Below are 13550 nucleotides of genomic sequence, written 5' to 3'. Positions count from 1 at the left end.
ACGAACTTCCTCTGGAGCTGTTTATCGGTGAGGAGGGACCGAAAAGGAGAACTGGAAGATGGAGGGAAGCAGCTGCCTGGACCGGGGGTTTCACCACCAGTCCTCCACCTCATGCGCTGCGAACCTGCCGCAGGCCCCCCCTCTTCCCTCAAGATTGCTCAACTCTTTTCTTCCTCTCTTTCTTTCTCACGGGCCAGCACAGCCAGCTACGCCAGGAAGAGAGAGAGAGACAGAAGGAAAGCTGGGCCCCAAACAATGCACACATTTGAAAAGGCCATATTTTACCAGGGGATGCAATTATTAGTCCGCTAGCAGTTCGAAAGCACGTCAAAGTGCAAGTAGATAAATAGGTACCACTCCAGTGGGAAGGTAAAACGGAGTTTCCGTGCACTGCTCTGGTTCGCCAGAAGTGGCTTAGTCATGATGGCCACATGACCTGGAAGCTGTACACTGGCTCCCTCGTCCAATAAAGCGAGATGAGCGCCGCAACCCCCGAGTCGGCCACGACCAGACCTAATGGTCAGGGGTCCCATTACCTTTACCAATATAATTTTGGAATGTGGCTTCTTTACGAGACACCACCCAAGATATCGTAACCACATTTGGCACAACGGTTCCAGAAACCAAAGAGCAATCCCCCATGTTTGGATACAATTCTGGACACCAGTTTGATGGCCGACTGAGCCATTTGAATGGTCCCTGGTTTTAGCCACCGACTTCAAAATGGCTCTGATTTTCACCGCCGGTTTCAAAACTGCAGAGAGTTTTTGGTTTCTTAGACTACCCGGAAACACTCCTAGACTGCAAGCGTTATCGTCACCAAACACCCCTTTCCCTTCTGCACTGTGGCCTCGCTCTCTTCCTGCGGTGGCAGGATGAATTGGCAGAGTCCTGATTTAGAAGGGTGACCGTACCACTTCTGTGCAGAGAGCGAGGCATCAAGAAATCAACACGCAAGGGCAAGGGTGCAGCTCAAATATTCCTGGAGTGTCTCAAAAAGCCACTCGTTCTGAAAATCAATAAGCTAAGCCTTTAAAAAATGTCTTTCCTTTCATTTTCCCCTGGGAGGCTGTTATGCTAGCCTGTTAATTTTATTCATGGAATCCATTTAACACATTTATAAAAGTCTTCGCGGCCTCAGGGGCTACCAAAGCAGCAGATGGGAATAAAATTAACCTTCAAAATGGAGACTTTTGCAGCCCTTTAAAAGTATAAACAGTTTTATGGTGGCACAAGCTTTTTCGGATTAAAACTTAACATCAGCAGATGCCTAAATTGGCAGATGATGCAAATGGCAGGGCCATGCAAAAGCAATGTTGCAAGGTGGAGTGGGCTCATGTTCAGTGTGTGCCGGCCATGCCCTTTTACAAATACTCCATTACGTTCCTTTGCCTTGTTTCCCCCTCCTCCACCTGACCCTCTCAACAGTTAGCATGTCATGCCTATTGAATATACCAAGCCCTTTGGGGAGCCCAGAAAGGGCAGTTATCAGTCAGTGTAGCGTGAGAACACCCTTGTTGTATTTGGGGATTTCACCCTCTTGGGGTCAGTCCCCCCAAATAATTTTCAGATTTCTACAAACCCTGGGGCTCCTGCAAGCTTGCTAATGCTTTGCACTTCTGAGTGCCTATTTGCAGACCCACACTTAAGAGAAGGAGCTTGCTATTTTCATATATTGGATACAGCTCCTCATGCACCAGAAGTAGAGAGAATTTGTAGACAAGTGTGGGGTCCAAAGGCCGTGAAGCTCAGGTGGTACAATACTGCAATGTGTCTACACAAATGTACACAAGCTACGCACAGCAGTGGTTAAGACAGGAACAAATTGGCAGCCGTGCCATCGTCCTAGCTTTGCCCTGCCGATTTAACGCATGTAGTGCATTTATGTGGAAAGAAAACCTTGATTCAGACAGAGTCCAAAATGAGTAGCGTCAAACTTGCTGAGGGCAGCAGTTTCCTAGGGCTGGCACTCACTGGCCTTTGAAGTTGTTTGCTAGGCACAGGGTTATGAGAAATCTGTTTACCTTGGTGGCATCGGACCAGACACTTTGCTGAGCTGGTACCTGAACGTCACGCCGATTGCTTAAAGAGCAGTGATTTCCGGGCTGTTCGCCCAGGGAAGGTTCAGGTTTGGAAAACAAGCAAGGCACTGTTTGTGAGCAGCAGGGAGCAGGCAGAAAAAGAAAGCGAGGGGTTGCTCCTTATTGCAAAACATAATTTCAGGGTGGGGTGGGAGAGTTAAGAAGCCACAATGCCATCTGCCCAGGGTACAACAAAAAGAGAAGCGAAAGAAGAAGTTATGCCAGGCATACTCAAAACAACCTCTTAAGCTCCATTAGGCCCTCTCCTGAATTGGCAGCTTTAATTTAAGCAAAAAAACCAAAGTTGCTAGTCCCTTTCGTTTGCGGAAATATATAAGGAAAATGTGTCCAGGCAGCATATACTCACAGAGGAGAAATGCAATAAATTTAAACTTGTGGGGCTACCTGGATATCTTTTCTTTTTTTCCCTGGGCGGGAAGGGGGTAAGATTGCTGTTTTGCAAACCATTCCCTCTCTCCTCAGGCCGAAAAATCTGCCTGGGGGGCGGGATGTTGGGGAAACGAACATGAACGAATCTGAACGGCTCTTTGGCAGAGCCTTCCTTGGCTGGCATCACCTCCGGCGTTTTGCCTCCCCATAACCTCTAGATTCATCACAGTCTCCAACATGGGCAACATCTGAGACACAGGGACACCTTTCACCCAAGCAAGCAGAGAAAGCAGCTAATAGCAAAAAAATAGTCTGACGCTGTGAACTTTAGAAGAAAAAAAGTAAATATCATTTCTGTTGTGCTGCGGCAGGGGAAAAAAAAAGACAGAGTAATGCTGGGTTTCGTAACATCCCAGAGCAGCAAAGTTCCCCGTTGGAGGCAACGAGTTGGAGACTTGTTTACATTGCAGAAAGATTCCTCCCTTTCCTCTTTTGATGCACAGCAAGGACTGTGGGTAACAAAGCCCCTCGCTTTCGAAAGGCCAAATCTCTGTTGCCCCCAGCCAGATTGGGGCCATGTTTCTTCCTGCACAAGACCAGTGGAACAGCCTTGTGTGTCGCACCCACGACTCAGGGACCGCACACATGCTTTTTGTGATGGAGGACGTTTGCTGTTGTGCTCAGGTCCTGTTTGGGGCTCCCCATTGGCACAGTTGGCTGGCCTTTGACAGAACAGGATGCTGGACTCGGCCTTGCGGGAGCTCCTGCTGTTCAGTCCGAAGCCTTTCGCATGGTAGGGCAGTGAGAAGGACAATTCTGGGACCGACAGTCCGGCTCAGCTAAAAGGCAGTTTTGCACCCACTCTTTCCAATACATCATAGGACTCTGACTGCACCGGCCCAACCATAATGTAGGGTTAGCTGGCTGCCTTGGGGGTGAGTTTCCTGAGGGGCAGGAAGCAGCACCAAATCCCCAGAGGACTACCTGTCTTCTGCCCCCTTCAACCAGGAAAGAGTTGCCAGACAGATCAGTTCCTTTGCGTGAAATCAGGGAAGACACGAAACGGCACCTTGTCCCGTGGCTCCGCTTTGCGTACAAAAGCCCCCTGGCCCAGTCCTTTGCTTCCCTAGGCTCGGAGAGACTCCCTGTCTGAAACCCTGGAGAGCTGCTGCCAGCCAGTGTAGACAATACTGAGCCAGATGGAGCAACAGTCTGGCTCGCCAGAAGGCACCGTTCCTTTGAATCAGGTCACAAAATGTCCTGGGCCAGCCCTGGAATCTGGCCTGGATGCCCTTCCTTGGCATGTAGAAAAGGGCCAACGATTGCTCAAAGTGGTACCCAAAACCACTTCCTCCATCATCTGCCGCTTCGGGGATGACAGCTCCTCCGACGGCAGACCTCCCCGACTTCATGAATCCAGGAGGACAGACACTTCCTGGAAAGAACTTTCAAAATGTTGGGACAATTTGTTGTCGGTGCCTCCAACCGTTTTCTCTGCCAGCCACAGCAGTGGGCCGGAAGAAACCTTGTGGCTGTGCGCATCCCCGTCACAGAACCCGGGCAGGGACTTGGCATATCTGCAACCACCATCTTCAGTTTCAAGGACACTTGAGCTCTTCCTGATGAGCGGCGAACAAAATCCTGAACGTGGAGCATCTTCTGAGCGGCTTGACTCCGGACGGAAGAGCAGACACCTTTCCTAGATCTCAGTAGCGTGGGCCTTGACGTCAGCGCTACTTGATGCTGGTACGACCCAAGGGACTCTCAACGATGTCCCAGGCGCCTTGGTTGTGTTCCTGACTCTCCACATCCTTCAGGGTACGTACGGTGCCCACATGCGGGGACGCTGCGGCACCCAATAAACTCCCTAAATCCGACGTCTGTCGGCTACTACGGCATCAGGAAATAGTCCGCGTTTGAAACATCGTAGGGGCTGTTCTCCGGGATGCTCGGGGTGTCGACAGAGCTCTCGCTGAAGGGCGAAGCCGGAGGGGAGAGAAGAGGAGATGAACTCAGAGGAGGCTCAGGAGCCATGAGGGTCAGGGAGTGTGGTGGGGCGGTGCTGGATTTCTCTTCTCCGCAAGGCGACATCCCCCATTTTTTCTTGTACCTGAAACAACAAAAAATTGCAGGTTTTGAGATCACGTTTCTACCATCACATCCACAGGAAGCAGTGAGGACTGCCCACTTGGATGGCTTTAAATGCATTTATACACCCTTAAGAAGGGACGCAGGTGGCGCTATGGGTTAAACCACAGAGCCTAGGACTTGCCGATCAGAAGGTCGGCGGTTTGAATCCCACAATGGGGTGAGCTCCCGTTGCTCGGTCCCTGCTCCCCCCCCCCCAACTCCCGAAAATTAGGTGGTCTTCCTCACCGGAGAATGACTCCAACGACCAAGATGCCAACAATTCCAGTCACGCTTACAGCCATGATGAGGAACAAGTACAGAGGCGTAGAGGCAGCATTTTCCACTAGAAGGGACAGACAATCAGGGAACACAGTTAGGTCAGGACGCCCTCTTCATTTCCCACAATGCCTCCAGCTTTGCACCTCTCTGGGCAAAGGCAGGGACCCTCAAGTCCAGGGTCCAAATGCGGCTCTCCCATCTGGCCCTTGGCCAGGTTGCCTAGCAGGGAATTCGGCCCTCAGTCCAAAAGAGACTACTGTGGGGCATTATGGGAAATCAAAATGGAATCGAATTTGCATTTGTGCCCCATCTTTTTCTCTAAGGAGTTCAAGGTGGCATCCATGACTCTCCCCCTCTTCCTTTAATCCTCACAACAACCCTGTGAGTTAGGCTAAGCTGAGATACAGTGTCTGGCCCAAGGTGACCCACAAATAGGGAGCACGGCTATCGCCTGCCATCACCACTAGGGAAGCCTACCTGCCAAAGATCTTTGCTCCCATCACCCCCAGCCTTTCGCCCGGGCGATGTCCCCGTATTTTTTGCAGCCCTTGGCATGTACAAAAAGCCACCTTTGTACAAGTGAGGCCACGAAAGGTGGCCCACTTACCTGTCGGCTTACTCATGACAACAGGGAGCTCAGAAGTGCACTTGGGCTTAACGGTGCTGGCAAAAGGATCAACCTGCAAGAGAGAGCAAAAAAGAAAAGGGATGTGAAATATACTTGGATTTCATGCTCTTTATTCAGCTCATAGTGGTGAGAAAGAATGGAAGTTCCCCCAGAATGTCTGCTTTATATACATTATTTACACAATGGGTCCCACGTGATTGGCTAATTCCGGGATTCACCTGTAGACCAATCAGGTTGCGGATTCACTTCCACCTGGAGCTGGATTGGGTGGCTCCTGTGGACCAATCAGACTGCTGCATTCTGGACCCTGTTGTTCTAGTACCAATCAGACTGCTGCATTCTGAATCCTATTGTTCTAGGACCAATCAGACTGCTGCATTCTGAATCCTATTGTTCTAGGACCAATCAGACTGCTGCCTTTTGGATCCTATTCAACTCAGTACATAACAGGCTGAGTGCAGCCAACTCTGAATAGCTGCATCTCTCCATTTAGACAAGGAACCCTCAGTGGTCAAAAAGAGGAAGCAGGGTTTATTAGGGGCCAGCGTCTCGGAAACAGGGGCTGTACCTGCTGAGAGGGGCAGCTGGAGCCTATGAATTTTGCTAGTGGAGCTGTTTTGAATGCTTGTGGCGGGCTTGGATGGGTTTTTGACCTTTTAAAAATTCATTCTCTCAGAATATTTTAGTTGGTGTGGAGGCTACAGATTTCCTGAGTCATGTAATAAACAAAAATCTGCCCTTATTCCCTTATGGGGGGGCACAAGAGCCCTTATAGAGTCCTTTGTAGGTTCTCCATCGGTCGGAGAAAATAACAGAAGCCAACCAGAGAATATTGAGAAGCAAAGCAGCTCGTAAGCCTGATCTTTATTGATCTGTTGCAACAAGGTGCTCCCCTCAAACACAGGAAAGGAGGAGGACCCCGAACAAAGGCGTGCCCGCCCTTATATAGACATTTTAAATTGCCCGCCCTGGAGTCCAAGACCACCCCCAGAAACATCATACATACATCACAGAAGGGGTGTAGCTCAAGATAACCCCCCAGATACATCATACCTACATCACAGAAAGGGCGGTCTACAACAAAAATCTGAGTGCACTGTTTATCTCCTGTCTGGCAGATTACCTATTAATGGTCACTTGATTGGATACCCTGGGGAGCCTGGCCAGATTTTTGTTTATTACAGTCAGAAGGGTGTCTTCATGAAGAGGATTGGGTTCTGGCTGCATTATTATTATTTATTTATTTATTTATTTATTATTATTATTATTATTATTATTATTATTATTATTATTATTATTATTCACCACCTTCTAAAGCTCCATCTCAAGGAGATTTGCACATAAGAAAATAAGAAAGAGTTAAAAACACAAAAACAGCCAAGATATTTAAAACAGCACCAAAAAGCTAACAAGCGGAATGGGTCTTGTGGCCAAGACCCATTCATACAACTGGGAAAGCCTGTTTAGAGCCAGTGGGGTGGTAGTGGAAGCAGGGTCAGACTAGGACCTGGGAGGGGCCAGGGTTCAAATCCTGCCCCTTGGCTATGAAGCTCACTGGGAGACCTTGGGTCAGTAGGCCCCCTTGAGCTCCTTTGAGGAAAAGGTGGGATATAGAATAAATAAAATAAATTGTAGCCCTAGAAGGGGAATAGTGTGTGGGTTTCCTAACAACTCTCTGCACCCCTAATGAACTACAGCTCCCAGAATTCTTTGGGTGGAAGCCATAACCGCTTCAAGTGATGTGGTACTGCTATAGGGCCTTACTTTGGAAAATTGAGAAACCAAAATGAACAGATTATCCATTCTCCACCCACCCCCGACTCCGCTGACTGGGGTTGGTGAGAGCTCCTGGTCCACCCACATCTGGAGGGCCACACCTGAACTTCAGTGACAGGTGGGTAGACTTGGGTTGAAATTTAGGGGGAAAACATTGATAGTAAGTGATCTATAAGTCCCCTCCCTCTAATGTTAGGATTTTATGAGCTGCCCCCAACAGACAGTGGAAGTGCAGGAACTCTTTGGTTGTTTTTGAAACTACATCAGAGACTGGAGCGGGGTATATATGGACCGCTTGCAGGGAGGGCGTTCCAGCGCTCTGGAGCCACAACCCAAAAGGCCCTGCTTCTCGTGGGAATTACTTACCTCTGAGGGGACCAGCGTGGTTTCTGAGTCGCGGTCCTTGGTTTCTGAAATGGCAAGGAGAAAAAGAAGGGATTGAATAAAAAATATATCTGGGGCGAGGCACAGAGAGAGAGAGAGAGATGCTTTGTTGGGCTGTGGACAAAAATCTATCTTGAAGCTAGACCCACATGTCCATCTCCTCAGAGGCTAGGCATCAGTGGCTCAGGCTTGTGTATGTGTTCTGCCCACCCCATATAAATATATATTTTACAAAAGTACAGTGGTGCCTCGCAAGACGAAATTAATCCGTTCCGTGAGGCTCTTCGTATAGCGTTTTTTTCGTCTTGCGAAGCAAGCCCATTGACAGCTTAGCGGATTAGCGCTATTAGCAGTTTAGCGGCTTTTAGCGGATCAGCTGATAAGCGGCTTAGCGGCGTAGGAAAAGGGGGGGGGGAGGAAAAAAACCCCGCAGGAACTCGCAAGACATTTTTGTCTTGCGAAGCAAGCCCATAGGGAAATTCGTTTTGCGAAGCGCCTCCAAAACGGAAAACCCTTTCGTCTAGCGGGTTTTCCGTCTTGCGAGGCATTCGTCTTGCGGGGCACCACTGTACCACTTTGCAGGTCCAAAATACATTTCCCTCAACTCCTCAGGAACTACAGCCAGCTTCCACACAACTGATATTAGGGGTCGGGTGGTTTTCGTGCCAAAAAGCAAAGCTGGGGAACCTGTGCGCGCGCCCACTAGATACCCTTGGACTCCAACTCCCACCAGAACAGCCTGCCAGAACGGCCAATGCTTCGGGGATGATGGGAACCAGAGTCCCAGCAATATCTGGAGGGCTGCAGGTTCCCTAGCCCTGTCCTAGATGCATGTCCCAACCAATCAGGGATTCACATGTTAAATGCACTTACAGAGGTGTAAAGCAGGGAAGGGGAGCCCGTGACCCTCCAAACTTCCATTAGACCATTGTTTCTTCTAGCTTAGTATTTTCTACACTGACCCGCAGTGGCTCTTTGGGGCTTTGGCATGCAAAGCTGATGTTCTGTGGCTGAGTTACAGAACTGTTAGGAGGCCTAAAGGCTACAGCTGAGCCAGCTCTGACCTAGCTAACCCCTCATTCTGCTCCTTGGCAGGTTGCAAAATGGCGGCCCTTGTGGCATGCAACATCACAGAAAGCAGTCAAGTACATTTCCTGTTTGCCCAGAGTGGACACACAGGGGGATGTTACTCCAGCCAGGAGGACTTCCTGCCACACCTGTTTGGAGCATCTTTTCCCTGCGTGTGACCAGGTAGATGGGCATGACCCTGGGAGACCCTATAAAGGCCTAGTCATGCAGCCATCTTCCCTTCTCCTTTCGCCTTTCCGCCTCGTTCCGTCTTGATGTTTTTGCTGTCTGCTAGCTCTCAGCCAGCAGCACATGGGCTCAATCCCATATGGTTAATGGCATTTTACCATTGTACTGTGGAGAGTGCATTAACTTATGGTCTGTGTGTGTGGTTTGGGAGCTGCATGGCCAGGAAAAAAACAGTGCAGTCCAGGGTTGTAAAGACTGCAGAGAGAATAATTGGGTGCACTCTTCCCACCTTAGATCAAATCTATGCTGTCAGGTGCCATAAGAAAGCTGCAGAGATAGCGCAGGATATTATGCACCCCAGAAATATCTCTTTCAGCTTCTGCCTTCGGGAAGAAGGTACAGGGTTATAAAGACCGGGACTAGCCACTTGAGAAACAGTTTCTACCCAAATGCAATTCTGGTTCTAAACGCAGTATAAGGAGTCTCTATAGTATATTGTGGGGACACGGGTGGCGCTGTGGGTTAAACCACAGAGCCTAAGACTTGCCAATCAGAAGGTCGGCGGTTCGAAACCCCGCGACGGGGTGAGCTCCTGTTGCTCGGTTCCTGCTCCTGCCCACTTAGCAGTTCAAAAGCACGCCAGTGCAAGTAGATAAATAGGTACCGCTCTGGCGGGAAGGTAAACAGCATTTCCGTGCGCTGCTCTGGTTCGCCAGAAGCGGCTTAGTCATGCTGGCCACATGACCCGGAAGCTGTACGCTGGCTCCCTCGGCCAATAAAGCGAGATGAGCACCGCAACCCCAGAGTCGGCCACGACTGGACCTAATGGTCAGGGGTCCCTTTACCTTTATAGTATATTGTATTTTAAAATGGGGTTTCAGAGTTTTTAGGGGTTTTTGAATGTCTTATGTAGATTTTTCAATTTCATTGTTCTGTATGGGACAATGACAATAAAGATATCGTATCGTATCGGGATGAACCCACACTCTCTTCTGCAACTACAAGCTAAAGCCTGCCTTCAGGATCATAGAATCATAGAGTTGGAAGAGACCACAAGGGCCATCGAGTCCAACCCCCTGCCAAGCAGGAAACACCATCAGAGCACTTCTGACATATGGTTGTCAAGCCTCTGCTTAAAGACCTCCAAAGAAGGAGAGTCCACCACACTCCTTGGCAGCAAATTCCACTGTCGAACAGCTCTTACTGTCAGGAAGTTCTTCCTAATGTTTAGGTGGAATCTTCTTTCTTGTAGTTTGGAACCATTGCTCCGTGTCCGCTTCTCTGGAGCAGCAGAAAACAACCTTTCTCCCTCCTCTATGTGACATCCTTTTATATATTTGAACATGGCTATCATATCACCCCTTAACCTCATACTGTGAACTGAATGTAAGTAAACTTCCTGTTTTTCTTAACAGAAGACTGTTGCGTCTTTATTCTTTTAAGAGGGAACAAAGGGGATTTACCAGGAACAAATCCAATCTGGACAAGCCAGACCGGATTGCTTAACTCAAGAGATTCAAACGAATCTACCAACTAGTTTCCTGCAATATACAGGGGAGTATACTCTGCTACCAGCTCACTAGCGTGAGTGAGGAAAAACAAATACTTAATCAATACAGTGGTATATCTGGTTGAGAACAGGATCTGTTCCGAAGGCCTGTTCGCAACCTGAAAAGAACGCAACCTGCGTCTGCGCACGTGCGGGTGGCGATTTGCCGCTTCTGCGCATGCGCGCGGCGTCGTTTTGCGCGTCTGCGCATGTGCGAGCGGTGAAACCCAGAAGTAACCCTTTCCCGTACTTCCGGGTTGCCACAGGATGCAACCTGAAAACGCGCAACCTGAAGCAAACGTAACATGAGGTATAATAATAATAATAATAATAATTTATTATTTATACCCCGCCCATCTGGCTGGGCCTCCCCAGCCACTCTGGGCGGCTTCCAAAAGAATATTAAAATACTATGATACATCAAACATTAAAAGCATCCCTAAACAGGGCTGCCTTCAGATGTCTTCTAAAAGTCTGGTAGTTGTTGTTCTCTTTGACATCTGGTGGGAGGGCATTCCACAGGGAGGGCGCCACTACCGAGAAGGCCCTCTGCCTGGTTCCCTGTAACTTGACTTCTCGCAGTGAGGGAACCGCCAGAAGGCCCTCAGTACTGGACCTCAGTGTCCGGGTAGAACGATGGGGGTGGAGACGCTCCTTCAGGTATACTGGACCGAGGCCGTTTAGGGCTTTAAAAGTCAGCACCAACACTTTGAATTGTGCTCGGAAACGTACTGGGAGCCAATGTAGGTCTTTCAAGACCGGTGTTATATGGTCTCGGCGGCCGCTCCCTGTCACCAGTCTGGCTGCTGCGTTCTGGATTAGTTGTAGTTTCCGGGTCACCTTCAAAGGTAGCCCCACGTAGAGTGCATTGCAGTAGTCCAAGCGGGAGATAACCAGAGCATGCACCACTCTGGCGAGGCAGTCCACAGGCAGATAGGGTCTCAGCCTGCGTACCAGATGGAGCTGGTACACAGCTGCCCTGGACACGGATTTAACTTGTGCCTCCATGGACAGCTGTGAGTCCAAAATGACTCCCAGGCTGCACACCTGGTCCTTCAGGGGCACAGGTACCCCATTCAGGACCAGGGAGTCCTCCACACCTGCCCGCCTCCTGTCCCCCAGAAACAGTACTTCTGTCTTGTCAGGATTCAATCTCAATCTGTTAGCCGCCATCCATCCTCCAACCGCCTCCAGACACTCACACAGGACTGTCACCGCCTTCACTGGTTCTGATTTGAAAGAGAGGTAGAGCTGGGTATCATCCGCATACTGATGAACACCCAGCCCAAACCCCCTGATGATCTCTCCCAGCGGCTGCATGTAGATGTTGAAAAGCATGGGGGAGAGGACAGAACCCTGAGGCACCCCACAAGTGAGAGCCCAGGGGTCTGAACACTCATCCCCCACCACCACTTTCTGAACACGGCCCAGGAGGAAGGAGCGGAACCACTGTATGACAGTGCCCCCAGCTCCCAGCCCCTCAAGACGGTCCAGAAGGATGTTATGGTCGATGGTATCAAACGCCGCTGAGAGATCCAGCAGAACCAGGAAACAGCTCTCACCTTTGTCCCTAGCCCGCCGGAGATCATCAACCAGTGCGACCAAGGCAGTTTCAGTCCCATGATGAGGCCTGAATCCCGACTGGAAGGGATCCAAATGGTCCGCTTCTTCCAGGCGTGCCTGGAGTTGTTCAGCAACCACTCGCTCAATCACCTTGCCCAAGAATGGAAGATTTGAGACTGGGCGATAGTTGGCCATCGTGGCCGCATCTAAAGATGGTTTTTTAAGAAGTGGTTTGATAACCGCCTCTTTCAGTGGGTCTGGGAAGGCTCCCTCACGGAGGGAAGCATTCACCACCCCACGAAGCCCATCACCCAGTCCTTCCCGGCTAGCTTTTATAAGCCAGGATGGGCAAGGATCAAGGAGACAGGTGGTTGGTTTCACTCGTCCAAGCAGCCTGTCCACATCCTCGGTGGTAACAGATTGGAATTGATCCCATGCAATTTGACTAGACAGGACTCTAGCACTCTCCCGCCCCGGCCCTGCTCCCACGGTGGTGTCTACCTCTTCCCGAATCTGAGCGACTTTATCTGCAAAAAACTTTGCAAAATCATTGCAGGAGATCATGTGGCCCGTACTGGGCCCCGATGTAGCAGGTGGTTCCGCTAAATTGCGGACCACCTGAAAAAGTCTCCTGCTGCTGTTTTCTGCAGATGCAATAGAGGCGGCGAAGAAAGTTTTCTTCGCCGTCGCTACCGCCACTTGGTAGGCTCGACATTGAGCTCTAACCTGTGTCCGGTCAGCTTCAGAATGAGTTATCCGCCACCGGCGCTCTAGCCGTCTCAACGATTGTTTCATTGCCCTCAGATCCGTGGAAAACCACGGGGCTCTCCGGGCTCCATGCAATCGGAGAGGGCGCTTCGGAGCCAAACAGTCAATAGCCCTGGTTAACTCCGCATTCCAGCGGGCCACCAGGGAATCGGCTGAAAGGCCATCAACATGGGATAAAGCATCCCCAACCACTCTCTGGAAACCATTTGGATCCATTAAGTGGCGGGGGCGGACCATCCGAATCGGTCCCACCTCCCTGCAGAGGGGAAGGGTCGCGGAGAAGTCCAGTTGCACCAGGAAGTGATCTGACCATGGCACTTCTTTTGTTTCACTTTTAGTTAGTGTCAGATCACCAACATCCGTAGAGGTAAACACCAGGTCCAAGGCATGTCCGCGGCTATGGGTTGGGCCAGACTTATTCAGGGACAGCCCCATGGAGGCCATGCTTTCCACGAAGTCCCGAGCGGCCCCTTGTAAGGTCGTGTCGGCATGGATGTTAAAATCCCCTAGGACGACCAAGCTAGGTGTCTCCAGGAGAACATCCGCCACGACCTGAAGCAGCTCGGGCAGGGAATCCTTGGTGCAGCGGGGAGGTCGGTACACCAAAAGGAATCCTGTACTGCCCCTATTGCCCAACTTCCAGAACATGCACTCAGAAAACTGGGTCTTCCCAATGGGACGCCTGGTGCAAACTAATGACTTCCTAAAAATCACTGCAACCCCCCCTCCCCGTCCACAAGGCCTG

At 50.2% G+C, this 13550-nt stretch overlaps 1 protein-coding gene across 1 annotated transcript in view; it reads right to left on the bottom strand.

Moving 5' to 3' along the window:
• Positions 1-397: 397 nt before the first annotated feature.
• Positions 398-13550, bottom strand: part of IL6R (interleukin 6 receptor) — a 32736-nt gene continuing 19583 nt past the window's right edge. Inside the window, exons 7-10 of the mRNA XM_081841105.1 lie at positions 7651-7694; positions 5488-5560; positions 4848-4944; positions 398-4581 (exon numbers count right to left, since the gene is read on the bottom strand). Of these exons, the coding sequence (XP_081697231.1) occupies positions 4362-4581; positions 4848-4944; positions 5488-5560; positions 7651-7694 (434 nt within the window). The 3' untranslated portion in view covers positions 398-4361. The remainder of the gene's footprint in view (positions 4582-4847; positions 4945-5487; positions 5561-7650; positions 7695-13550) is intronic.

This window comes from Podarcis erhardii, assembly GCF_964252035.2.
Source record: "Podarcis erhardii genome assembly, chromosome: 15".
Taxonomy (NCBI): Eukaryota; Metazoa; Chordata; class Lepidosauria; order Squamata; family Lacertidae; genus Podarcis; species Podarcis erhardii.
Note: the sequence above shows the minus strand (reverse complement) of the source record. Positions and strands in the feature narration are given on the sequence as shown.